At 39.4% G+C, this 27,215-nt stretch overlaps 1 protein-coding gene across 3 annotated transcripts in view; it reads left to right on the plus strand.

The window, feature by feature from the left end:
- The window catches only part of srgap3 (SLIT-ROBO Rho GTPase activating protein 3), a 130,384-nt gene that overhangs the window by 33,762 nt on the left and 69,407 nt on the right, over positions 1 to 27,215 (plus strand). For all 3 annotated transcript variants that reach the window (XM_036570963.1, XM_036570964.1, XM_036570965.1), the window contains exon 2: positions 6,939 to 7,134. In XM_036570963.1, coding sequence (XP_036426856.1) covers positions 6,939 to 7,134 — 196 coding nt within the window. The remainder of the gene's footprint in view (positions 1 to 6,938; positions 7,135 to 27,215) is intronic.

A 27,215-nucleotide genomic window follows, 5' to 3' on the forward strand; every position in this document is an offset into this window, starting at 1 on the left:
TCCAATGGAAACGTGGTGGGGGAGGGGATGATCGTGATGCACTGGGTGTAATTGCAACTTGGCTTAATCAAACCCCAGTATGAGGTGGAAACCCCTTCAATTAAAGGTTAAGCCCATAGCCTATATCTAATTAAACAGGCTTTCCTGTGTTTTGGTTCTTTTGTGAGGCTCCACCCTCTTTTACTGCGCTGTATGTGGGAGTAATCATTTCTTAATCATTCAAATGGCTTAGTCGCAGGCACAAGCACACAGACTGAGAGGAACAGCAACGCTTTATTCATTCACATTAGCCTGGATCTGCTCAGCTCTGGATCATTTTTGTAATAGATTTGAAGGTTGTATTGTTGATGTCTGTGGATAGTCTGGGCTAGTTTGCTGTGCCATTAAGCAGCTGCATATTCTTTCTTTAGAAGAAAGAACTAGTTTGTTGATTATGTATACTGTGGAACTGCATTGTGTTCTTTTATACAACATTGAGTTCTGTCAACACGATCTGATGGGATGAGAAGTGTTCTACTCATGTTGTTATTTATGATAATATCACTTTTTTCCATCATAATAATGGTATTATTCTTCTGAGCACCGACTGCTAAGTAGCCACTCACTTTATGCTGCAACTAACCATTACTAAGTTACTACTTCCGCACATACCAAAACAGAAAATAAATATGTTCAATAACTTCGGAGAGATCATTCAGACCTGCAGCAAGCTTTTTGGTCAGCAGCAGGGAATTAGCCACTGCTAGCATAATACCGTTCATTCACAAGATGAGCAGTGAAATGCTTTACAGACTGGCTGGAACAAAATGACATTTGAGTTAACTTGGCAAATACAACCCGTGCTCAACAATCTGTTCAGTAATTGGTTAACTCCTCTTGGACGGCTTATTTTGACTGATATTTGTGTTGAATATGTTACCATAGCGCAGAGTTCATATTTTTCCATTAATAACCCAGACTTTCTCAGTACATCCAGAACAAGCAATTTGTGGGGCGCTATATAGCAACTTAGCTTTGCATGTCACAAATGAGCTTGAACCTCTTACAGTCCAGTACTAAAATATGCTGGTGGGTTGATGGTGACACTGTGACAGGAAACTTGCTTTTACAGCTACAGAATGTGTCTGTGCCAACACAGCTAACGTGTTTGAAGTATTTTGACTGTGCAATAAACTGTTAGCTAAAATAAATAAAGTTGCTACAAGGGTGTGAAATATATATTCCATATCTGTCTAAACCTGTCAAGTGTGGTGTGAGGAGCTGTTCTAGAAGTAAGTAGCATATTACTGCAGTAACTTAGCATGCTACCTCTTCACACTACAGCACAGGTTCATTCCAGCTCACTAATGCAAGTTGAAAGAAATCTGAGCGAGTAAACCTATATTTGTGAATGTAGAGCTGTTAGCTTAAGCTACTTTTGCTTCAGTGTCCTTGTTAGCACTGGAAGCTAGCGTTAGCTTGGTGAGAATGACTGAACAGCTTTATACACAGCCATGCAGGTTCATTCTGGCTCATTGAAACTTCACTGGCGAATGTTTAGAAGATAAAGAGGGCTCAAATCTGAGTGAGTAAGTCTGTTTTTGTGTGTGGAGCCTTTAGCTTAAGCTACTATTCATTCATATGCGTGTTGGTACCATACGCTAACGTTAGCTTGGCGAGAAGGCTAAACCACCAGCGGTTCCGACTCACTGATGCTGCATTGAGGCCAGTTTAGAGGTTAAAGGGCGCTTTTACACCGAAAAGTCCAGACCAAGGTCTGAACCAAGGTTCATGTTTTTGTTACATTGTATACATTTGATCCAGTTTGTTTGGGTTTACATTGCAATTTAACAAGCGCGCTAAAGAACTTTGCCTGACACATCTACGTCCCGTCATCATCACCTATGTTGGCTACCCCATGCTTAACGTTGATTGGTTTGTAGAGGAGCGTGTGCCGGCATGTTACCTTGGGCTCTCTCTCTCTCTCTCTCTCTCTCTCTCTCTCTCTCTCTCTCTCTCTCTCTCTCTCACCCTCTCAGAAAATAAGGTGCAAGTTTCTACATTTTTATACATTTTGACTTGACTTTGCTGTACAACGCTGTGCAAACCTCACCCTCATGAACTGATGCTGCTGCTGCATAAACTAAAACTAATCTAATTAACCATTGCTCCGCCTGTTTTCCCCGTTTTGTAGTATAATATTTTATACTAATGCTGTTTGCTATCCGGTTTTGACGAGAGGAGGATGGATTCCCCTTTTGAGTCTTGGTTCCTCTGAAGGTTTCTTCCTCTTGCTCTTAGGGAGTTTTTCCTTGCCACTGTCGCCACTGTAGCTTGCCACTGTAGCTCATGGGGCCTCAGACCCGGATTTTTCTGTAAAGCTGCTCTGTGACAACACCTGTTGTAAAAAGCGCTATATAAATAAACTTTGACTCGACTTGACTTGAGTTTTTGTTCGGACCAAATTACAATTAAATATTTCACCTTCTACTCTCCTCGTGTGCTACCGTGGCTCATTTTTATTTCTCTCCTGGCACTTTTTCTTCTTCTGTTGTTTGATGGGTGACGATAACATGCCTCAACTTCCTGTAATTGCACCGAGAGTCCGAACCACTTACAAAAAAGAACCGTGGTTCAGTTTGATCCGGACTGAGACCACCTCTTTTGGCTGGACCAGATTTTGGTACCAAACAAGGTAGATGTGAAAGCACCCAAAGACTCAAACCTGAGTGAGTGAAATGCAGTAACAAAGACAGAATCTTTCTGATGATTAAAGTTACAGTGAGAGCCTTGTTTTTGCTCATCCTCATGTGCAGGGTGGTGGGGGAAGGGGTGGGATTTAGAAAATGGGAGTCAAGGTTGCCTTAATTGTGCAATTTCATAGATCATCATATTCTTAACGAGTGTTGAGGTTTAGGGAGGCCAAAACCTTTTTTTTTTGTAGTTTCTTACAATAACAATAAATTCATAAATACAAAAAAATAGTAACAATAAATACATAAAAATATTTAACATATTATTATTCAACATAGCTTTTTTTGTTTTAAATGATGGCTTTAGGGGCACTTTAATGATTTCTATCTCACAACTCGTTGTTCAAGTGCAGACTCAAAGCTTTTAATTGATACCACGTTTATGTTTGTAAGTAGAAGCGTAATTTTATTATGATTTTAATTTGGTGAAGTCATTGTTGTTTGTACAGTTTTGTTTTGCAGAATCAAAAACCATCCAGGCTTTTCATTCTGCACACGTTTACCAGATTTTGTCATTTGTTGACTTTGAAACAAACAGAAAAATTTGAGAACTGTAGACCCTGTGCTGTAAGTGGATATAAGTGGAATTTAATTTAACCTCTTACATGGCCAGGGCCTGCCGGCGGGACCAGAGTTTTACTATACACTTCTGTAACCTAAGAAGAATCGGTTTGCATTGGCATCCCTGTAGTTACTGAATAACAAGCCTTAGTATGTAATAAACCTGGGATTTTAAGGGCTTAATATGAAACTGTGTGATTATGTAGTTACATATAAACCTATGTAATGCGAATCAAATATACCAAAAGAGCAATAATAACATTAGACTTTTAAGGATTGAGCAGAATAACATCTAAAAGTTTCAGGCTTGTAGTGAAATCACACAGAGTGAGTGCAGTATATGTGCATGAAATCCACTGTTCCTCTGAATAACTCTGTGATTGCTCACGGTCTCCGCAAGAGGTTGAAGGCTCACTTACAACGTGACCTATTTTTCCGAACCCGCGTGCGAGTTCTTGTGCTGCTGCTGGTTTTGAAGTCGTCTCTTTACGAGTATTTTCGAAGTCCTGCCTGCCATTCAAGCGAAGCCATGTCTGATGTTTCTGGGGTGTTCCTCTGAGTTCTCTTGTTTTGTCATCAGACACATGCCGAGAACTGAGTGAAAGAAATGGGAGAATTAAAAAAAAAGAAAAGCAAGGCAGAGCTTTTGCAGAGGATTGGAATGTGTTTGAGAACGGCATCACCGAGGCCGCGGATGGTTTGGGTTTTTCTCAGTATGTGAGGTATCTGAAAAAGGGCTGAAGCCACAAAGGCTCAAGCCTTCAGCATCTAAAGGAAATGCTGGGTTTTGGTGGTTAACCTGAGCTTGTGGAGAGTTACACAGCCAGTGGCTAGCCAGGACAACGTCAAAAAGAAATATAAAAGGCAGAGTTTAATACCAAAATGGCTAGTTCCCTCTCATCATACACGCTGTTTATCTGTATGCTCTACTCTGCTGTCTAAGTTACACCCCTAACAGTGTAACTCCATACTTTTGTCAAATTTGCAGGCCTTTTAAGCTAATAAGATTTTGAGCCAATTTTCAGCAAAAGAATTTGTGCAGTGTATTTTAGTCTGTCCAGTAGGAAGTGGGAGGAAATTACACCTTTCTGCTGTGTGAGATATGAACACACTAGCCAGTCTCAGTTCCTCATGACTGTGTAACGACTGTGTCAAGCGTTCACTGATGTGTTTTGTCACGTCATGGTTAGATATCTTATTTTTATTGAGGAACTCTAAAGCAAATTCTTTGCTTTTCTCTTATTAAATATATTTTTCATATTTAATATGTATTAGGGCTTCGTAAGTTAACATATTAATACAGTGTTAATGTGATAAAGTACTAATGTCCCTTATTTTTAAATGCATTTCTGGCAGTGCAGGCTGAAGCCCAGCTGCTCAGCCACGTATGTTGCTATAATAGAATCTGCAATTGTAACACTCTTTGGCACTTTCAGCGGACTATGCTGCACAGTGTTTGCAGGAGAGCGATCAAAAGCAAAATGGAAAACTGTTCACCTGAACCGAAACTGTAATACATATATATGTATATGCATATGATATGTGTATACTTTTTTGATATATATATATATATATATATATATATATATATATATATATATATATATATATATATATATATATATAATGGTGGACACGGCCCTGTCCCAACTTTTTTAAAATGCGTTGCTGCCATCAAGTTCTAAATGAGTCAGTATTTTTCATGAAATGGTAAAATGTCTCACTTTCAATATCCGATATGTGTTCTATGTTCTATTGTGAATAAATCTGTAAATCATTGCATTCTGTTTTTATTTACATTTATTTACAATTTAAAGAGCATCCCGACTTTTTTGGAATTGGGGTCGTATTTATAAATCGTATTTAAGTATTTAACAGCCCTATATATTATTGAATCAAGTGAGTCTACACTGTGTCTGTGATCTGTGTTTAAGTAAAAAAAAAAAGTGCTACAATTGAGAAGAACATTTTTTTAAAACTTTATGTAAAATACACACTTTCCGTGTGTGTGTGTGTGTGTGTGTGTGAAAGAATATGAAGTTATGTGTCCTGAGTTCCAAGGCTCTTAACATTATGATGGTGTATTAAATTTTATTGTAATATAATGTATATCATTTTATTATAAAGACCAAAGAGCAAAATGTCTTTGATGAAAAAAAAAATGATGAAGCAGTCATTTAAAATGTGATGCCCTCAGCAAATATCTCCATTTGCCCTGCCAAACCGTACATGCCTAATTTCTCTGTCAACCTTAGAGGAAGTAAACAGGCGCAGTGCTGTTTGAAGCGGCACAAACAGCTTTGAAATGGCTCATGAAAGAGTTCTGTTTTGACACATTAGGCACTGTTGGCTCTGGGGATGCGACTGGCTGTACAACCTGAATCCACTGATGTTGGCTTTTCTTTTTAATAGCTTGTCAAGCCACTTTAGAACATTCTTCCTTTTGAGGAAGCAACAAGCCTTTTAGGAAGGCCATCGATCTGCAATAGAAGATTTGATTTTCTTGTAAAATAGATGTATTTGTGCCACAGCCATCCATAGCAGGGAGTCCAAGAGAGCATAAATGCTGTTGCTCTCTCTGGGAGGGTAGGATGGGTGGACTTGTAATACTGAGTGCCTCTAAAATATACCTCTATCCAAATCTGACTGCGCTCCCTAGCCATCACTGAGTGTGGGGTGCAGGGGGTGAGGGGTGAGGGGAAGTAGGCAGATCACATTCCAAAAAAAGAAAAAAGAAAAGAAAGAATGAATAGAAGCCGTGAACATAGACTGCAGGCTGCTCCTTGCACTGACGGACTGAGGATCCTCTTAGTCTCCAAGAGCTTCCCACTATAGATTCATAGAACATGTAGAAGGACTTTGATAGTATGCAGTAAGTAAAAAGTTTAATCAAAGAAGTAAATATTGATTTGGTTTCATTTTGGTTGCAATATGTCACTTTTTAAGTAAGTGTGCTTAAAAAAACAGAAACTTTTTTATTGTTTTTATTGTCTTTATTCCACTGTAGCAAAAATAGCTCCTCCAGTCTTTTGTGTCTTCAGTAGGGCTGGATATTGAAAATACATACTTTTATGGTACCGAATAAACTACTACTCAAAATCAAAGAATTCCATGTCATTCAATATACATTATTTTAGTATTCTGTCTAATCAGCATCAGTGAGCAAATAGGAATGCTTATTCCAGAATCTAGACTGCTGATTGGATGCATGCTGTATACATGTACTTAATGTAAGAGCTTCTTGATAAGCCACACCTACTTTGGGTTTGTTGATTAAAATAGTATCATTGAGGAATCATTACTGAAGTCAAGATATCAGTATTGGTATGGAAAAGGTTTGGATGATACCCAGCCTTAGTCTTATTATTGAAAAAATAATTCTGAATTGTACCAAAATAGTAGACTCCAATTATAGTAAAATTTGAGATTTCATGATACACTGAATTGTTTTCTAAGGAATCTAATTGAATCGAATCAAATCACACCAATTAAGCCATTGTGAGGTCAGATTTTTATACCCCTGACAGTAACCGATATAAAAGGATGCAGTGATATGAAACCTCTTGAACATCAGTATCCTGTTGAGGAGTTGTGCTGTTCTGATGATGCTAACATGTTTGTACATGTGTGTTTGTTTTGTGTCAGAGATCCGTAATCAGCTGGTGGAGCAGTTTAAGTGTCTGGAGCAGCAGTCGGAGTCTCGGATCCAGCTGCTGCAAGACCTGCAGGAGTTTTTCCGCCGCAAGGCAGAGATTCAGCTGGAGTATTCCCGCAGCCTGGAGAAACTGGCCGAGAGATTCTCCTCCAAAATCCGCTCGTCCAGGGAGCACCAGCAGTTCAAGTAAGCCGCTAGCCCACTACAACAGTGAAGTTCTGTGGAGAGAGAGAGAGGAAGAGGAGGAGGAGGGAAGTGTGTGTGTGTGTATGTGCGCAGTTGAGCTAAAAACTATTTCATTTGGCAGTAAGCATTTATTTTGCCAGAAAACACTAGTATTACAATAAATACATATAATATGAATACAATAATTAATACAGTAAATCTGCGGTGTCTAGCCCTGGTCCTGGAGAGCTAGTTTCCTACAGTATTTAGTTCTAACCTGTATCCAGTAAGCTGTCCCACCCCTGGTCCATCTGGTCCAGTCGGTCAGGGACTTGGGTTTGGCTAATCAATACTTTATTAGGTTTGTTCAGGGTTGGTGATATACTTTTAGCCTTCTTGATTCAAAACGTGTTAAATGTTCAGTTTTTGCAAACACCTTAGCCTCAGTCAGTACTATTATTTCTCTCTCTCTCTTCCTCTCTCTCTCTCTCCCTTTCTCTCTCTTACCCTCTTTCTCTCTCTCTCTCTTTCTCTCTCTCTCTCTCTCTCTCTCTCTCTCTGTTTCTAAATAAAGAGAGCTGAATTTAACAAGTAATCGGGTGTTGCAGTGCCTGTGTGCTCTTACTCAGATTTCTTTCATTTTTCTCAGTTTCTCAGTAGCAAGCAACATTTAACACAGCACCTGTTTGAGTTTTACATTACGTTTACATCATGTATTATTCTGTGAGTTTATTGGCAAAGCAGAAATCCAATTATTGCCTGACTCGTGTAGATCCGGAGTTTTCCCATTATCTTACTACCCAAGTACATGTAAACGCGGATTGTTGACAAAACCTGATTTTCTGCAGTCATTAGATCATTAAGTGCATGTAAACTCACTCACTAACTAGCTAGCATTGACCAATTGCTTCTTAGCTCTATCTATAATAATGTTATAATAATGTTAATCTATAATTAATGTTATCAAAAAAGCAGTTATATTGTGTGAGTGAGCTGTGTTTCATGGTTGGTTTGACAGCTAATGTAGCTATTCACTCAACCAGATTGGGAGCAGTTTATGCAGAACTTCTCTTGTTCTTTGCTGTAGCTCATGAAGTCAGAATCTTCCCTCTGGGTTTCCTATAGAACTCATATACCATATGTCATTGGAATGGATTGGAAATAAGCATAAATGCAGTAAAAAGTAACATTTTTGTTTTCTGAAAAGTATACATGATACCTTGTGAGCTTGAAGGACAAAGTTTGCGTCCACATGTCTCCTCGATGTCTTCAGTCATCACCTAGATTTGTTCAATTCCATCACCAACACGTGTGATTGAATATAGTGAAGCACTGATTAGTCAAACCAGATATTACATCATATCTACAAATATGATGGAAATGGTGTATATATTTATGTGCATGCTGTGATTTTCTTCTTCTTCTTCTCATTTCATTTCTGCTGCTCCACACTTTCTCTCTGTGCTCTTCTTATCAGAGCAGAAATAGCTGCTGGTGAATTTCAAAAACTCTCTCACTCTTCTCCTCTGGATATGAACGTCCTTCACCCGTGCACAGCTCTCTCCCTTAAACTTCTAAGAAGTCATAAAACATCCAAAGGCATGAGGATTTTTATCTCTGTTTCACTGTAGCGACTATAATTCAGCTCTTAATCGAAAAGAGCTTCTTTTGTCTTTTTCTCGCTCAAAGAAGTGCTTCTTGAAGACAGTTAGAGCTGCAGCGCTCCTAAGAACAGCACAACTGGAGTTCTTCTCTTTGCATGTGATAGAGCTGCTGCTGGTGCATATTAGATCAATGGGCAATTCTCTGCTTGGTGGCATCCAGCCAGCCATGGATTCTTAGCCTGCAGTGGGGTTCCGCTCACAAGACTTCATTTGGAGGATCCTGCTATTATAGATGCTTGTTTTTGAATGGGGTTACAGTGCACAGATACTGCTTTCAGTAGTCCTGCTCTTGTTCATTAAAGAAGGCAAAACGATAGCTCAAAGTTACAGTTTGGTAAAATGTCTGAAGTTTGGTGCTACAAGACTAATATAGCTAACAAGTAATGGAAGCTTATACCCCACCAATTAGCGTCATGCAAACAGCATGCCTAAATTATCACACGCTTACCACAGATGAAGTCATGCCGACTTGTTAAGTAATCTCAGATAGACTTGCTCATGTAATATCTGATAGTGTATGACAGTACATTGTCTTACCATGTATATTGAAAAATGCATTGTACAGCTGAAATAAGCAGTAGCAGCCATTTTGAGGCTGAACTTTTTTTATAATTTTGTCCATTTTTATGGAAAAACCACATGAGCGAGTGATGCATGACTCTGGGCTTTCTCCTTGACTCTACTTAATTTTAACCAAGACAGCACCAGAGCTGATGATAAAAGTATACAGCAGAGATTAAACCGTCTTATGCATAGGTTACCCAATTTTTTAATACAGATTGTAGTGATATGATAAAAATTTTTAAATTATACCAAGTAGTATCCAGTAGCTGGACAAATGATTACGGTTGTCTAATATTTTTAACACCTTCTTACCATCAGCCTATTTCATGCACTGAGGACGAGGGGAAATTCAGAGTGATGTACCGAGAAAATCATAACTGTAATCATAATTCTTTTGAAAAGGAACCACTTTCGAGGTCTTTTTCAGTTCTTTGAAAAGGAAATAAGTTTTCATTCTGGAGCAGTTGGATGTTAGTTTGTTCCTCTTTCCACAGGCTGAAGTTGGCTTTGTATTCACCAGCTTCTTATCTGACATTTCCGTTCCGTTTTAAATGGTGCACCAGTTGTCTTAATAGTGTGCCAGCACCAAAATGTAACTGCGGCACCATTTAAGGTGGAATGGAAAATTTGAATAAGAAGTTGGCAAATCAGAAGTCAACTTCAGCTTAATTTCCACAGCGTTCTGGGAAAAATATTTTTTTGGGGGGGGTTCTGTTTTGTTCCTTGTACTGTTTCTAATCATTGGAACTCATGCAGAGCGGTGCAGAACACATTTAAGACACTTTTGTGACCAGAGTTTTTGCTTACAGTGGCTAGTGAGCAGCATTGGCATAAAGGCTGGTAATTAAACAGACTGACTCTTATTATATTACACACACTTTCATCAAAATGTCCCTTGAGTCATTTATGATGAAAAACAGAAAAGAGTCGAAGAGTCGACTCCAAGCATTTTGATTCTCAGAGTCGTTGGCCAAAAGTCTACCTTGACTCCCAGACATGTTGGAGTCGAAGAATCGTTTCTTTTGGAATTGATTCTCCATCACTAACATAAGTGAGACTGAGATTACTTGATGACTCGATGCAGATGAGGCAAGTGTGTGATTAAAGCACATATTTTGCACAGTGCTAATTGGTGGTTATAAGCTAAGGGCTAAAGGAAAAAATCCAAACTGTCACTTCAGTGACTTACTCATTAAAACGTGAGTGGAGGAATATGCGAGCGCAGGAATACGCAGCTGTGTGTGTGTGTGCGTCTGTGTGTGTGTGTGTGTGTGTGTATGTCTGTTGGAGGGGCAGATATTGCACACAAGTGTGTCGGCCAGTAAATCGAAGCTGTGAGTACACGTGCGTGCGTGTGTGTATAGTGCAGACCGGCTGTGTGTGCGTGTGTCAGCCTGCTGAGGCCTCATCCAATAGCAGCAGGCTCGGTGTGTGTAATTAAGGCCAGCTGTAGGGGAGTAGGCGAGCGGCTGTGTGTTCCCCAGGCCAGCCTTGCTGCTGCACCAGCAGTCAACAATGAAGAGAAAAAACGTGCCAGTCTCCAGCCGTGGCCTGATCCTCCACTGCTTCTCCTGTTTTAGTGCTTGTGCTTTTTGTGCTGATAGTTCTGTTCTCTCTCTTTATTGTCGACCTCTCTTGTTTTGCAGTTCTTTAGGGGCGGCTGTTTTTCCACTGCACAGTTAAAAACAAGAACTGACCCAATTGTAAACCAACAGGCCTTACAGTTTTAGTTTTTGTTCATTTTCCTCCTGCTTGAGAAGAACTATCATAATAGCCATTTGAAAATGTCTAATTTGGCTAATTAACGGTCTTGCTTGCTAGTTAGCATAACTCACTGGTTGATGTAAAAATGTATGCAGCAACACAGAATCATGTGTGGAATCAAACACTGTTTTTTGTCTGTGAAATGTGAAGAAATGACCAGAAACACTCTGTGACCGCTAACATGCTCATAACATTAGCGTTATATTCATAACTGGCTTATATCACCTTATTGAACTCTTTATTTCTAGCTTACATTCTTGTGTCTATTGCTGATGTAATAGAACTTTATCTTGACCTAGATGAGTAGAGAATTCACTAAATCCACTAAATTATTGTTGGCGTCAGCTTTAAATGTTACCGAAGATGCAGGATAACACCTTTCAGTACCATGAGGTCCTTTTTTTCCCAGTCTGGAGCAGGCACCAAATAACGAAGAACTAGAACATTTGATACTGAACTGATGGCCAGTGGAAAAAGCACAGTTCCAGTGCCAGTGGTCAGTGCCGTTGTTTTAACAGAGTAGCAGTGCACAGGAAGCATAGGGTCATTAAATTTTCAGTGCTAACTTCAATATCGTCTGGTGCCATGATCCTACCATATGTTTTATTACTGTCCAGCGCTACTGGGTTACCTGTACAGCAGGAAGTATTACGGTAATAAATCATTATGTTCTGAAAAATTGGAAGGAAGAAGAATGTTGAGATTATCAGAAATGTTGGATGACATCAAGATTTGGACAAAAACACTTCTTTGTGGTGATGCTGGGCAATTCCATGTAAGCACACAATCACACAGACACACAGACACATGCACACAGTCAGTGAATGTTTATCAGTGAATGCTCCTCTCTGAGAATGAGGTTTGAGGCATGTGTCTCAGCTGGACGACACTGTGACCTCTGCTGGAACTTTTGTGGCCTTCTGTCTGGACTTCTTTAAACACCATTAACTCACCCAAACAGGACCGTTTAAACATGAAACTGCGTCCACTGAGCACTTAAAGTCATCAAGCCTATATCTAACTCTCTCTGTTTCCCTCTCCCTCTTTCTCTCCTTCTCTCTACCTTTCTTTCTCTTTACCTTTCTCTCCTCTCTCAACCGTTCTCTCTCTCTCTCTCTCTCTCTCTCTCTTTCTCTTTCTTTACCTTTCACCTCTCTCTCGACCTTTCTCTCTCTACCTTTCTCCTCTCTCTCGACCTTTCTCTCTCTCTTTACCTTTCTCTCCTCTATCGACCTTACTCCTCTCTCAACCTTTCTCTCTCTCTCTCTCTCTCTCTTTACCTTTCTCCTCTCTCAACCTTTCTCTCTCTCTCTCTCTCTCTCTTTACCTTTCTCCTCTCTCAACCTTTCTCTCTCTCTCTCTCTCTCTCTCTCTCTCTCTCTCTTTACCTTTCTCCTCTCTCAACCTTTCTCTCTATCTCACTCTGTCTCTCTCTTGACCTCTCCCTCTCTCTTCACCTTTCTGCTTTCTCTCGACCTTCCTCTCTCTCTCGACCTTTCTCTCTGTCTCACTCTATCTCTGTCTCTCTCTTGACCTCTCTCTCTTTGCCTTTCTCCTCTCTCTCGACAGTTCTCTCTCTCTCGACTGTCTCTCTCTCTCGACCCTTCTCTCTCTTTTTACTTTTCTCCTCTCTCTCGACCGTTCTCTCTTTCTGTCTCCCTTTCTCTCTGTCTCTCTCTCTCTCTCTCTGTCCCTTTCTCTTGTCTTTCTCTGCCTCTTGCTCTGCTGTTTTCTTCGTTCTCTTTCTCTCTACCCTTCTCTCTCTCTCCGTCTCTCTCTCTCCCTCCCTTTCTCTTCTCTTTCTCTTTACTATTCTCTTCTCTCTCTTTCTCTCTCTCTCATATGAGTATCTTCATTGTCATTGTTACGATATTAGCTTTGCTTTGTGGTACGGCTTGTTTATTTGTGTGTATCTGTGTTTGAGCGTGAAGTCATTTAGGAATTCATCATGTCTCTGTGAATCAGACTTGTTGTCCCTTCATTGCCCTCATACTCAGAACACTGTGAGTGTGTAGCGTTAATTCCTCTCTGTTCTGTGCTCTTATCTAGCATCATTCCCCGGTCGTTCAGTCTGTGTACGTGCTGTGGCAGTGAATGCCTCACATTTACTGCTCCTCAGTCCTGCTGGAAGACTCCTGTCCACTTTGATGCGTGAAGCAGTTGCTCAGGGAGTTGCTGCCCACACGCAGAGGCTGAATACTAATTCCACCTGCTCTGCAGTCCTGCTTCAGCACGTGCCTTCCTGCGCCTATATATCACCACACTGTGCATAAAGAATTGGGCCTCTGGCTTTAGTTACAGTCAGTAAAACAAACACGACATTCTGCATTCTGCTCTGCAGCTTTAAGAAGCAGTAAAGTGAGCAAAAAAGCTTCTGCAGCGCAGCAGTAAATGTAGTAGCCTAATCCAATGCTAAGACATGTTAACTATAAAACATAGCTGTGATCATTAACCCTAATTACATTACACAGAGGAATCCATATGTGTAGATTGATCACATTATGAGGTAAATTCAGTGCTAAATGGTACATGTTTGCGCTAATGCTAAGTTGGTTAGCATGTCATCCAGCCAAACATTTTTTTGTTCATAATGCTACCTTACATTTTTCTGTCTGGAAGGCTTCCTTATTATGTCATGCAGTTTTAGCAAATATTTTACAAAATGTGATGAGTAACCAGTACTGAGGTGAGGCTAAATGAGTAACCCCTATATCCTAGTTGCATCACTCATTTTCACTTAAAGTTAACTAAATTTCGGTTAAATGCTTGGGAGTGGGTGGGTAAGCAGCCCAATGAGGGCAGGATAGTAACAACGCATGTAGAGAAATCCTGCAAATTAAAGAATGACACAGTCACTTAATGACACAGTCACTTAATAATTAGCAATAATGTCTAATAGAAAAATAGCAAAGATTAATAAACTCATTTTGAATACTTCAATCACTTGAAAAACACGTGAATTGCACTTGCAGTTGCGTTATAGGCAACAGAAACAATGGAGCCTTCACACAGTCTTATCTAGCTAGCTGAGTGTTTTCCACCTTGCATAGTTATTTACTTAAACTAAATGTAGAAAAACTAAGCATTTATTGATTAAATAGTAGCAACTAATTTGTTGTTGTCATTTTAATTGCATAGGGCTCATTCGATCTTCAGTGGAAGGAAATGCAGGTATACATTAACATTTATGCTGTTACAGTCACTGTTTACAAATGGTTCAGTAGTGCAGGTTTTCTGGAAGAAGGTTACTGTGGTATTCTGTAGATATACTGTACGTCCAGAGGTATCTAGATTCAATCTAATTTAAGTTGCAGCTTTTACTGAATCAGGTGTGCACACTCAGCTTGTGTAATCTCACTGGAAAAAATGAGCCCAAGGTCGCTATGTGTAATGCCAAGCGACTAGATGGGTATAAAGCCCTCCAGCATTGGGCTGTGGAGCTGTGTTCTCTGGAGTAATGGAGCTCCATCCAATACCTTTGGGATGAGCTAGTGTGGTGTTTGTGATCCAGAACTAATCATCCGACATCGGTAGCTGACCTCACTAATGCTCTTGTGGCTGAATCCAATCCTCATAGCAATGTTCCAACATTTAGTGTAAAGCCTTCCCAGAAGAGCAGAGACTGTTACTGCAGCAAACTTCCTTTTAATACCCTTGATTTTTATAAGAAATGTTGGATGAGTGGATATCTACAAACTTTTTACAGAGTGTAGCTCAAGAAATTTGACAGGTTTTAGGTTTAGAACTGGATTTTTTAGATGTGTGTTGGTCATTCATAAAGTTCAGTTACAAAGAACAGGCTGTGTTAGTGACCTTCATGACCTAGAATAAAGTAACATTTAAATTCTGCATGGAGTTTTTCAGTGCAGGATTAAGTGGAGTAGGTCTGAGAAACTCCTTCAGACTGTCTAATCCTAGGAGCATCATGTTCATGTTGTGGCTGGTGGAAGAGACGAGGATTTAGCTCAGTGGTGTGTAGCTGCCTGCAGCACTGGGCTGGACATGGCAGTAGCTTATTTCCCACCCCGCAGTCTGAACTGAATCCACTGCAGCACATCTCAGCGTGCAGACTCCATGAGAGTGGGTGTGGCTATTTGAATATTTGTTACCTAAAAAGGTGTTCCAATAAGGCACATGTAATTTGAAATAACACAGTGAAATGAATAGTTTATTACCTTGTAATATTTAAATACGTGTGACGTGTGTAATATTTAAAGAAGTGTGATGTGGAACCGCAGGCAGAAGCATGTTTCATGTTGAGCAACGTGAAAGCGGTGCTAAATATGGAAATTTGTAAAACAAAAATATGACATTTGTACCAGTGTTGGTGTTTATAAAGTGACATGGATCATCTTTTATGCTAGCTGAATGCAATTAAACCTTCCACGTTTTTGTGTTTACTCATAATAATGAAAAATATTTTCTCTTATTGCATATGGCATATTTGCTATTTAAAACAATACAGCTATTCTGATAGCAAAACCAATTGTAATGCCTATTCTTAGCCTGAACCCAAACCACTGCAGCACGGCTCAGCTCCCACCTGCCTCCCACCTCCAACCTTCATTCACATACTGCCAGACCCTCTGAGCATGTGGCAGAAGAGTGTGTGTGTGTGTCTGTGTGTGAGTGTAAGAAGATGAATCATTCAAACTATCTCCTCTCTGACAGCGGGGTGTGTGTGTGTGACTCAGACTGGCCAGGGCAATGCTGTCTCTCTGAGAGAGAGTGGTAAACTATGTACAGCGCTAGGTGGTGTAAATTAAAGCATGGGTTTGTGTGTGTTCATCAGGTCTTGTCAGTGTCTTGTCGGTCATTAAAACCTCTCCTATCCTCTTTACAGTATCACTGTAAATATTTGTGGCAGGGCACAGCTGATACTGATTTTGCCTATATCCTACACTTTTCTTATGTTTTATTTTTTCACTTGAGGTTCACCTGTAACATTTGTGTGGTTATATATACTAAGAATGGTCATAATTCTCTTTTACATGACAATTTTACAGCCTCTCTTTATCCTCTAAAATTAAACAGGCTTTTTTTGTTACTGTGCCCTTAAGGCTGATATATGTATGAGCAGTGTTATGATTGGCTGTCTCATTCAAAAAGAACTCGGAGGTGAAACACACAATCTTAATGTCTAATGTGTTTTTACAGGCTTTAATTCAGGATGGAGTAGTTTTGAGCTGTGAACATGTGTGTTTTTTAATAGGCCGTTTATCCTAATGGTTAAAGTCGTCTCTCGCATGGGAGAGCAGGGTTTAATCCCAGCACAGAGAAGCACTCATTAGGCTTCTCACTGTTTGTACTAGCAATGTAATCATCCTCTCTGGTGCTGCGCGTATGAGGTAATTTGATCTGTTCTGTCATCACTGCTCTAACAGAGTGTTTATCGGGAACGCTGAGCGGAAACTTCATATTCTGATAACAATAATAGTAGTATCTGTCGCCATAGTGCCAACAGCAAATTTTGGTGGAGGAGGAATGATGGCCTGGGGCTGTTTTTTAGGGTTTGAGCTAGGCCTCTTAGTCGCAGTGAAGGGTAATGTTAGTGCTACAGCATACAAAGACATCAATTATATGCTTTCAATCATGGGCTTTGTGGCAACAGTTTGGTGAAAGCCTTTTCCTGTTCCAGCATGACTGTGCATCTGCGCACAAAGCGAGGTCCGTAGAGATGTGGTTTGATGAGTTTGGTGTGGAGGAATTCTGGTGACCTGCACAGAGCCCTGACCTCAACCCCACTGAACTCCTCTGTGAAAAATTGGAATGTTGAATGTGAGCCAGGCTGTTTTGACTGAATGGGCAAAATTCTCACATGCTCACATATGTATGATGGTCAGGTGTCCACATACTTTTAGCTATATAGTGTGTATAACTGGGTTTGTTCTCCTGACATCACAGAAACAACGAATTTAGTTAGAACAAGCTGTTTTTGCAACGTAGTTTATATGGAGTGTGGAGTGTATGGACTGGGTAGTTAACATCACATTTTGAAGTTTTCAGTATTTTCATGTTCCTTCAGACTCCTTTATTGCACAAATGTGAGGAAAAGTCAATTTTCTATCATATGGGCCCTTTAAGGGCTTAACGTTTTTAAACCAATAATATCAGAATGCTAAATGATAACGGAACTATATCAGTATTGGCAGATATTTGCTTTAGAAGAAAATATCAGCATCGGACACAAACAGATATTTGATGTTGAATTTATTGTACTCTGGCAGAGCAGAATGTTTATTGATGCAGGGTTACTCTGCTAAAATATCTGTATTTTGTTCATTTTGCTGCATTGGCATACTTATAGAAATAAGTGTTATATTTCTCTGTAATGCTAATGCAGGTGATTCTAGTCACAATATCTACATTTGATAAATTTTAATGTATTGGCATCACATATTGGCAAAAATGTACATGAAAATATTGGTGCGTATATAACTTGTATTTAAAAACTTGAATAGTTTTAGTGCTTTACAGTGCTTTACTGGCTGATACGATTGTCACACTTCTAAATGAACAGAAACTGACTTCCCTCACTTTTTTTTTGAAGTTTGAAGTAACATATAAACATTGTTTCAAAGCGTACTGTTCACTGTACAGTCCATGCATTCGATGTATGTGCTTCAAAAACGGCCCGTTTTGAATTCACTGTTTCTGTGATGTAAGGACAACTGACTCATGTACATATATCCTTCTATTCTTCTTTTCAGCCTACAGCAGTTAAGCTCCACCCATTTACACTATAGTTATAAGGAATGTTTCAGTTTTTCCTGCTTTTTTGAATGAGGCACAATACAGGACAGACAATCGGGACAGAAGTCATTGACATATGTCAGTCTTAAAGGCACAGTAATTCTAGGGGATTAAGAGAAGTTGGAATGTGGTCACGTAAATACATAAAAATACATAAAAATACATAAAAAGTACAGAAAAAATACAAAAATGTTGTAAGTGGACATTAAGGGAAAATATACAATATGAGCTCTTTAAATATCCTAATTATTATATAGTCTTAGCTAATAAGGGTGTATGTAATACTGAAAAAGGGTTCTTTGACTCATCACAGTAGTGCATGTCCTTTTAGTGCTATATAGAATCAGGTTTAATGGGTTGATAAAACTAGTTTTCCATCATAGAGAAGAAGCATTTGACCAATGCAAAGAACCATTTATGAATACAGAGTGTTTTGAGTGTTAATGGTTCTACACAAAACCATTTTCTTTACACCCTTGAAGAACCATTGTTTTTAGAATGTACCACGAGGGTTGATGATGCCCGTAATTCTTTGCTGTTTTGTTTTCTCTTAATAACCTCTTAATTTTCTTATTTTTCATTAGTTCTCTTTATGAAAAGTGTGTTCTTCTGATATTAAAGGATTGGTTTGGATACATTTTACATGGATTTGTTATTAGCCATGATTGCAGTCTCTATTGAGATTCAGCAGTTGCTGTCATATAGTTAAACAGGTGGTGCCATGTGTTGGGTTCCCCAGTGCCACAACTGTCTAAGGCAGGGGTGCCCAGTCCTGATCATGGAGAGCTATAATTCTGCAGAGTTTAGCTCCAACCCAAATCTAACCCATCTGATGTAGGTAATGGAGGCTTTCAGGAGCTTCTGAGTATTAGAGCCAGATGTGCTGGATCTGAACTCTCCAGGGTAGTGGATCTTCAGAACCAGAAATGGGCGCCCTTGCTCTATGGTTTTGCCCTATTATTGGGAGAGCTTGAGTTATGGTGATGACACAACCAAAAAAAGGTGGTAGTAAACAATGTTTTCAGTACTATTTTTGTGATACTGATAAAAATGTGGGTCGTCTGTCAGCCAATATTGTTATTACCAGTACTTTGGTTGGGGCCTACTGACAACAACAAAAAGCAAACAAAAAACAAAAAACATACATATGTTCATAAAAACTCCCCTATAATAGCTCGCACACTTTCTTCATTCAAGTAGGCTTTCCTCTGTGTGTAGAATTTATAGCTGCTTGTGGAGGTTTTTTTAATTACCGTATAGTTTCATCATTTTTAATCAAACATCTACATAGATATTTTTCTAAAAATAAAGCACTTAACTTGTGTTAAGTGATGTTATTAAAAACCAACAACGAAAACATGTTAATTTATTGAAATGGATTTGAAAAAATAGCTTTAGACGAGCTGTATGCGTGTGTGTTTGTGTATACATGAAGAAGGAAAGCAGTCTTAAGATGTGCTAATCACAGCTAGAGCTTATTGAACTCTGCTTGAAAGGCTGGAAATGCATTTCAAGCGTAAAGCTGGGCCTGTGCCCCCTTCCCCCAATCTCACTTTGATACACATTTGATTCTCTTGCTTCTTCTCTTTTAGGAGATAAGCTTGAGCAAGCCACTGGCAACTGGATGAAAAGCCTTTTGGTGAAGCTCTATTGAGCTTTGAGGGTAAAAAAAACAACAGTCTCTTACTGAAGCGAACGGATATATGCGATTGTATGACTGTGTTTGACGCCTTCTGTGGTTGAGTAAAAGTCTGGATGCTGGTGCCTTTGAATGGTGTCTGAGAGGTGCTTGTAGTCATGCATCCCCTCAAAGACAGACATACACATACGCATGTATATATTTACAATCATTTGCATAAAAATTCTCACATGAACACACATCGAATATTATCTAATGTTACTTAACGTGTCGTCGGCTATTTATTAAGACACTTTGGTGAAGACCTTTTTAACCAGATATAAAATGTAACAAAAGTAACATCTGCTCTTGTTACAATACTTGAATGCATTTTCCATATAGTGGCGTTTTTTAAATATTACTAAATCACACTTATATTGAGTAAATTTCTCAGTATTACACCCTTTCTGTTGCTTATAGTTTCTATTATGAGCGGCTGTTAGCAAGCTGATTGAGCTAATATGAGTTCATATTAGATCACTAAAACATCTTTCTATAAGACAAATATCAACTTAGTGACCCAAAGTAATTGCTCAGAGTTTTTAGTAAACACCTTATTTATACTTATTCTCAAGTGAATTAGCACTGCAGTAGCAGTACTCATTCAAATCTACCATCAGAGCTGTTTTAGTAGTAGAAATTGGAGCTTTTTGAATGCTATTGTATTTTCTATCACTGTATAAAAGACGCATGTTGCTGCTTTTATTGCTGGATGCATGGTAATAGGTTTTGAACAAGCTTTCTGAACTCACATTGCTATGGAACTGCTTATTATTGATTTGTTTAATCAGAGCAACAATACAAGGTGATTCTCTTGTTCAGAATGGTAGTTTGTAACGCAAACAAAATAAAAATCAACGTGGTTTTAGACATCATGTTTACATATCAAAAAAGCACGACAGTGATGAGAAATCATGTTATCAAAGAAAGAGTACATCATTAAATTACTACAGAGGAGAAATATTAGCTCACAGCCACTGTGGCTGTCAGGTTAGCAGTGCTGGTGTAAAACTGTCACTGAGTGATAGGTGTAAGAAAAGCTTTATGTGTGGCTGTGTGAGGCAGACAGATGCTGGAATTTTGCTTTGTTTGTTTCAGCAGTGCAGCATTTCCCTAAGGAGCTTCAGAGCCTATCTGCCTGCTCTCAACTCCACACTAATGATACCCCACTCGATTCACACACATACAACACACACACAGTCATTATCCAGGCTTTTTAAGGGCTGGTGACTCATCCCACTGGCTGCTGGTCTGTCCGGCGAAGTGGAGAAAGTGAGTGGTCATTTGACTGTGGTCTGGTGGGACTCAGTGTGAGGATATGCTGCCATATGAGAAGTGGTCATGCAACTCATGGACAGCAATAATACATTAGTGATCTTCAGCCCTGGTTCTGGGTATTTTGGTGTTTTCACTGCTTAACCAGCTAACCAGCTAATTGAAAAGCCCTTCTTGAGACGAAGTGGGTGTTTTAGAATGGGCCAAAATCTAAAATAGGAGGAGCAGCGGATTTAGGAGCCACTGCAATACATCTTACATAGTTTGCAATACAGTAGGGTATATGGATATGAGAACAGCCTGAATGCATTTATTTTAATGTACACATGAATATACGCAAAATGACAGTGAACAATATTACTATGCACATTATAGCCAGCACTGCTAGATGGCATTTCAAACGACTGAAGAGCAAAACAAAACTGAACCCCAGCCAACTTGTCAAATTTCTGAGTGGAAATTGAACGATTGGGCTTCTGCCTGGTGATACATGCAATAGTGTGATGTTTGGATCAATTGCAGTCAGGAGGAGGTCTCGGAATATGTTAGTCAAGATTTTTAATTTGTGTTAGCTGTATAAACCCGCAAAGTGTTTTTTTGCTTTACAATTTGAAGTGTACCTCCAGTTGTGGTGCTGTGGCAGCAGTAGTGCTGGTTGCCATCTTGTTTTTTTGTCATGCACACGGAGTTCTTTACTTGCAGTGAGTTAGACAGGAGTGTGGTACCAAAGTAACTCAGTACCACCACAACTATAGATATAACAGTATTGTTAAATTTTGATATGGACTTGGCGCCAAAGTACCAATACTTTTGTCCCTGCTCTAGTTTAGAGTGTATGCTTTTGTGTGAGAATGTACCTCACTGAGTCTTTTTCAGGGGCGTTAAAATAGGCAGCTCCCTCAGAGCTCCTGTTAACCAGTTTAATAGTCAACCTGCTGCCCTCAATTGCTTTCCAAACCAGGACACAAGCATGGCTAAAAATGGATAATTAGTGTCCTTTGTCTATTGTAAGAATAGATTTTAGTCAAATGAGTGTATAGTGTAAGATCTTTCTTGGGAACTTGGAACTGGGACATGAACGCTGCGACCTGTCCAGTCCAGCAGTCTAACCAGCCGATGCGGCTTTAACATCATATGACACTTCTGATAGCATGTGTGTTACTGCTGATGAAGAAAATGGGAGATATGCACATGGACCAGTGTTGATCCTCTGTCAATTTGTTTGTACTGAACTGACCTACAAGGTTTCAGTTTAATTCTGCTGCAGGTTCTTCCAGAGACTAAAACTGCGTCAGAGTTTTAGTGCATAAACAGATGAGGCTATCGCTAAGTTGCAGAGGGCTCTCACTGCTGTCATAAACTATAGAGCTAGCAAAGCGCAACATTTAGCTAGCCCGAGGCTGCTGTCTCACCAAAACAGCTGACCGTATTTTAATAAGCTGAAAAAGGGCTTTTCACAGGCAGTTAAATATTTTATATGGGATTACATGAGAAAAATATGTGCAGTCAGCGTTTCTGTGGAGTGGACTGATCTGAAACTCAGTCCACTCTACAGTGGACTTCCCCATGCGCTTGAGTGAACTGTGTATGTGTAAATGGGGATGAGGGGGAAGCTTTGATTACGCTTTAGAAGTTGAATAAGAACCATAGTGTTCTGACGTGTATGAAGCAGCGAAAGAGCATATTTTGAATGTTTCCTTGTCTTTTTCACTGAAGATTGACAGACATTATTCACCAGCAATATAACAAGGCCTAGGGCACTTTCACACCTTCCTCTTTTGGTGTGAATCTATCAAAGTTTTTCTTTATTCCAATCCGTTTTGACAGGTGTGAACACTCCACCCATACTTGAGTGTGCACTAAACAAATGAACCATCTGGCAAAATGTGTGGGTCTCGGTTCACTTCCAAATGAAACCTTGTTCAGTTCACTGCTGGTGGGAGTGCATTTTTGTGAAGGTCTGCACCAGATGAGGGAGTTCAACTAAAGCAGCATGTTTTTCCGCTTCTTCTCGCAGCACGAAACGTTGTACTGTCCACATAATCTGCCTGTTTTAATGTCTGACTCTTCACAGATGCTCATGTTGTTTCTGCAGCACAGGCTGCTTCTAGTAACGGCAGATGAGAAATAAAATAATAGCACAGCAGTGCCTTTTATTTTGGTACATGGATCGCAAAATGTATTGCATCAGTGGACTGACTGGTTACCTTCAATTTGACAAACCAGTCATACAGAAGCAGATATCAAGTAAGCTTAGTTATTATTGCTTTGACTGGGATACACGGAGATGTTAATCTTCTCTATTTCTATGCAAAGTAGGAGTTTATTGGCTCAAATGGTGGCAAATGTGACAGTAACACAGCACTTGTATCCCTGCAAGATTTGTTGACCAATAAACAAGCGCTCACATGTGTAATTTAGTGCACTTTAGCCATTGCAGCATGAAAAAAACTAAACAAAATGAAAAAGATACAGTGTTACAAAAATCCAAACTCTGATTCAGACTTAAGCAAACAAACCTGGTGTGAAAAAATCCATAAAGAATTTTTGCTATGAAAATTGTCTTCATAGCTCTGTTATATGCTCTCATAGTTAGACTGATGACAACCCCTTTGTTTCAGATAACTCCACTCCTAGTTCAACTTAGAAAAATGTTTAAAAATGGAACCCTTTGGATCGTTTGGGAAGGAAAGAGGGTGGGTGCTACAGCACAAAAAAAACAAAAAAAAACAGAGAAAGTAATATCTCTCTGTCTGTTTCCCTTTAACTTCACTATGGCCCACACGTAGCCTGTTAACGTGATTATAGTAATGTTTAAGGAATGCATGCCTGCCTTTACAAAATTCCTTACACTTTCTTGTAGTTTTCTGCACACAAACACAGACAGACAGGAGAGTGAAACCAGAGAGGGATGGAGGAAATAGGTACAATCTGAGCTTATAGATTAGGGATGGGTGATATGGCAAAAATATCATAAAAATCAAATTATCACCTTTGATACACAATACGTTTGATTATTTGGTTCACACAGTGCTGAGTCCAGTTAAACAACACTAATTGTGCTCTCTGTGTAATGAACCGTGCAGTTGGTCAGTGTTCTTTAAGTACTGATAATATCCACAATATGCTCAGGAAAGCATATTGTCACAATAGCAAAATGTATTAAAGTAACAATAAAATAGCGTCATATTGCCCAGCTCTGATGCAGAAATCCAAGCTCATCTTGTATTTAGATAATATAAGGGTAATATTAAAACCTGTGTGGGAAAGTGAACATTCACTGTAACTAACTAAGACTGTGTTCTCCATTCTACTTACCATATTTCAAACTTGCTTGCTCTCCAGAGGAGAAGAGCTATACCAAATGCAACATATAGTACAAATTGCAGCCATAGCTAATAGGAAGCGTTGCACAAAGCAGCTCTGATAAATAAGAATATCAACCTCATTTTATGCTTACAGATATAGGTATAGATTTAATAGAAGAAATATTTCAATTAGTGAATTTATTACTTTTGGTATCAGTTAACTGATTCGTCACAAACTCTCGGTTTTCTAGCTCAAATTTTAAGGTAAAATATGGTAACAGTCTAGGCTAGTAGCATTAGCTGAGATAAAAACAGGCAATTTAATTGTATAGGGATGGATTCTGGATTACATAATTGAATCTCACTTTATGAAAGGAGCAGTAATTATTCATTCACTAGTCATTTGATATACATGCCCTGCTTTTTTATTACTCCATTGGAGTGATATTTCTGGAACATTCTCAAAATGTGGAAAAAATAAATAAATAAATGTAAAAGGCAGAACAAGGAAGAGAATAAGGTCACTCCAAGAGTTCTGGATAGAGATAGACATTTTCCATTGACAATGTTAAGAAGAATCAGCCTGGGGCTCACTGAGAATGACCCAGTTCCAAATCAGAGCCCCCTGAACTGCAAAGTGGAGACAGCGATGAGCTGAAGAAATCTTGTCCTGTTTCTGAAACAAAGTGGTGAATTTGGTTCCCTAAAGAACCTTTCAGTGGGTGGTTCTCTAAAGAATCATTTTGCAAATGAGATGTAAAGAACATTTTTAAAGGTTAAAGAACATCCACACGGTATAATGACACTGATCTGATATCTGTATTAGGCCAATGTCAACAGACAATGGAAAAAAAAAGAATCTGATCAAATTCTGCTACAAATCTAACCTGTAATAGCCCACACTCACACTGTGTGATGTGTTGTTATTAGCTGTATGTTTCTCCCTGTGAGTGTTTTTAGTAATTTAGATGCTTTCCTTAAGTGAAGTGCTTCATTTAAAAGTAGCTATCTGTGGAAAAGCATGAAAAATTATGGGTGGGAACTTATTAGACTAGAAACAAACAGTGTAAAATCTCTAAACCAATCCAACACCTGGTGAAAGTGGGTCTCTGACAGACAACAAGCCCATGGATGTAATATCAGTTAACGAGGTTGAAAAGCCCCCCAAAAACCCCAGTTAAGCCTGTAGGCAGGAGTCGCATGTGCAGAGAAAACATTACATGCAGTAAAAATGAACATTATCTCTTCAAAGTTCCGTTAGCTAACGTCAGCGTTTCAATAACTAGCTTGTTTTGCTTCTATTATCGACGGTATTTTATAAACTGTAGGAAGGTTTTAGAGAGGGCTCACCCTTGTTAGTGATGAGTTTGCCACAGAAATTTAGCCAGAGATATTATAAAGGAGGACACATTTCATTGGTTGGAAAATGAATGGGAACGCTTGTAACGCTCAACATGGCATCTGTGTATTGGGAAGGTTTCTTCCTTCAGCAAAACGAGCCAGTTGGCTTACTGGTTAAGATATGTGCATGTGCATCCAGAGCTAGCTGGAAAAACACGTTTTTGTGTGTTACTTGAGCCACACGGTACAAACTATTTATACTTTATTTTTGTCAGATTGTACCAGTGATTTCAAATATGAAGCATTAATGCTACTTTCACTTTGGGGTTTATAGGTCTCTCCCCATTTAAAGAAATAGGAGTCTTGTCATATATGACTAGAAATAACTGCCTGAGGCTGTTGCCAAGATAGCCTATGAGTGGACAGACTCTTCTGTAAAGACTTTGGTTAAGCAAGTTGTCCCCAGATGTGTGTTCTGGTTACGAGATCCCATCTGGCTGCACGAGACTAGCTCAACCATGTTGGTCTCATTTACTTATGGCCTTTATGTTTGTGTGTATTTATGTATGTCCACTTCCTTTTTGCTAGACTGTGTCGCGTCATGATCCTACAGACTTTTCTGTGAGGACTTTGGTTAAGCAAGTTGTCCCCAGATGTGTGTTCTGGTTACGAGATCACGTCTGGCCACACAAGACTAGCTCAACAGTGTTGGTCTCATTTACTTATGGCCTTTATGTTTGTGTGTATTTATGTATGTCCACTTCCTGTTTTGCTAGATTGTGTCACGTCTTGATCCTTGCAGATGAAGAGAAAACTTTCTCCTCTACTTGTCTGTACTATGATGTACAGGATTGGGCTCTACCAGACTTGGCTTGCAGGGTTGGGTGGTAACAGAATACATTTAGCATAATGTGTTTAATATAGTTACTTAGGTACATTGCGTATAAGCCATGAAAACTAATGTGATTACTTGCTGGATTAAAAAGCATTAGATAGGTGGAGTTTCGACACACCCTGTGTCTATTAAATTCTCATTTAGCAAATTGTAATTCTTGCAGCATGTTGTAAATATAGCCCACCAAACATTAATGTGGAGGACCAGATTAGTGGTTTTGCCAGCATGATAAAGAGACTAAGAGATTAATAACAGGGCGGTTAGCATACGCTACTTTGTTTGCTGTTCATCTCTGGTGGTGGGGGCGGATTAGCAGGCTAATAATGCTAGCTTCACACTGCAGGAGAGAGATACGCACTTCATTAGCGGTGATTAGCATTACGCTAACTCTCCGAAGGGCCTGTGCTTTGATGTTCTCTCTCATGTCCTCAAACTCCCCAAAGTAATTGCCTTCCCATCCCTTATCTGAAACCTCATCCTGCTATCTCTGCGCTTCTTGAGATTCTCCTCTCATCCATTCTTTTCTTTCTTCATCCTCGAGCTTGTTGATTGATTGGGGAAGGAGATAGGATTGAGGCAGGGGCCAAGTCGGGGTTGGTGGTTAGCGCAGGCTTACGGCCCTGAAAGCTGATTAGGCTCAAGCTAGGACGCTTTCTCTCTCAGGGTCATTATGATTAGCAGCGTGAAGGAATTAAGTGATCGATGTGCTGTCAGACTGCATGTTTGTGCGTAAAAGCATGTGTTCAGGGGAAGAGGGGCATTCGAATGGTGTGTTGACGAACAAGGGACAGAGAGAAATATCCCTTAGGCCCTCAGTGTCTCTGATATTAGGAACAATGGGGGCCACCAGAAGCTCTATT

The sequence above is a fragment of the Colossoma macropomum genome, unplaced genomic scaffold (genome assembly GCF_904425465.1).
Source record: "Colossoma macropomum unplaced genomic scaffold, Colossoma_macropomum, whole genome shotgun sequence".
Lineage (NCBI taxonomy): Eukaryota > Metazoa > Chordata > Actinopteri > Characiformes > Serrasalmidae > Colossoma > Colossoma macropomum.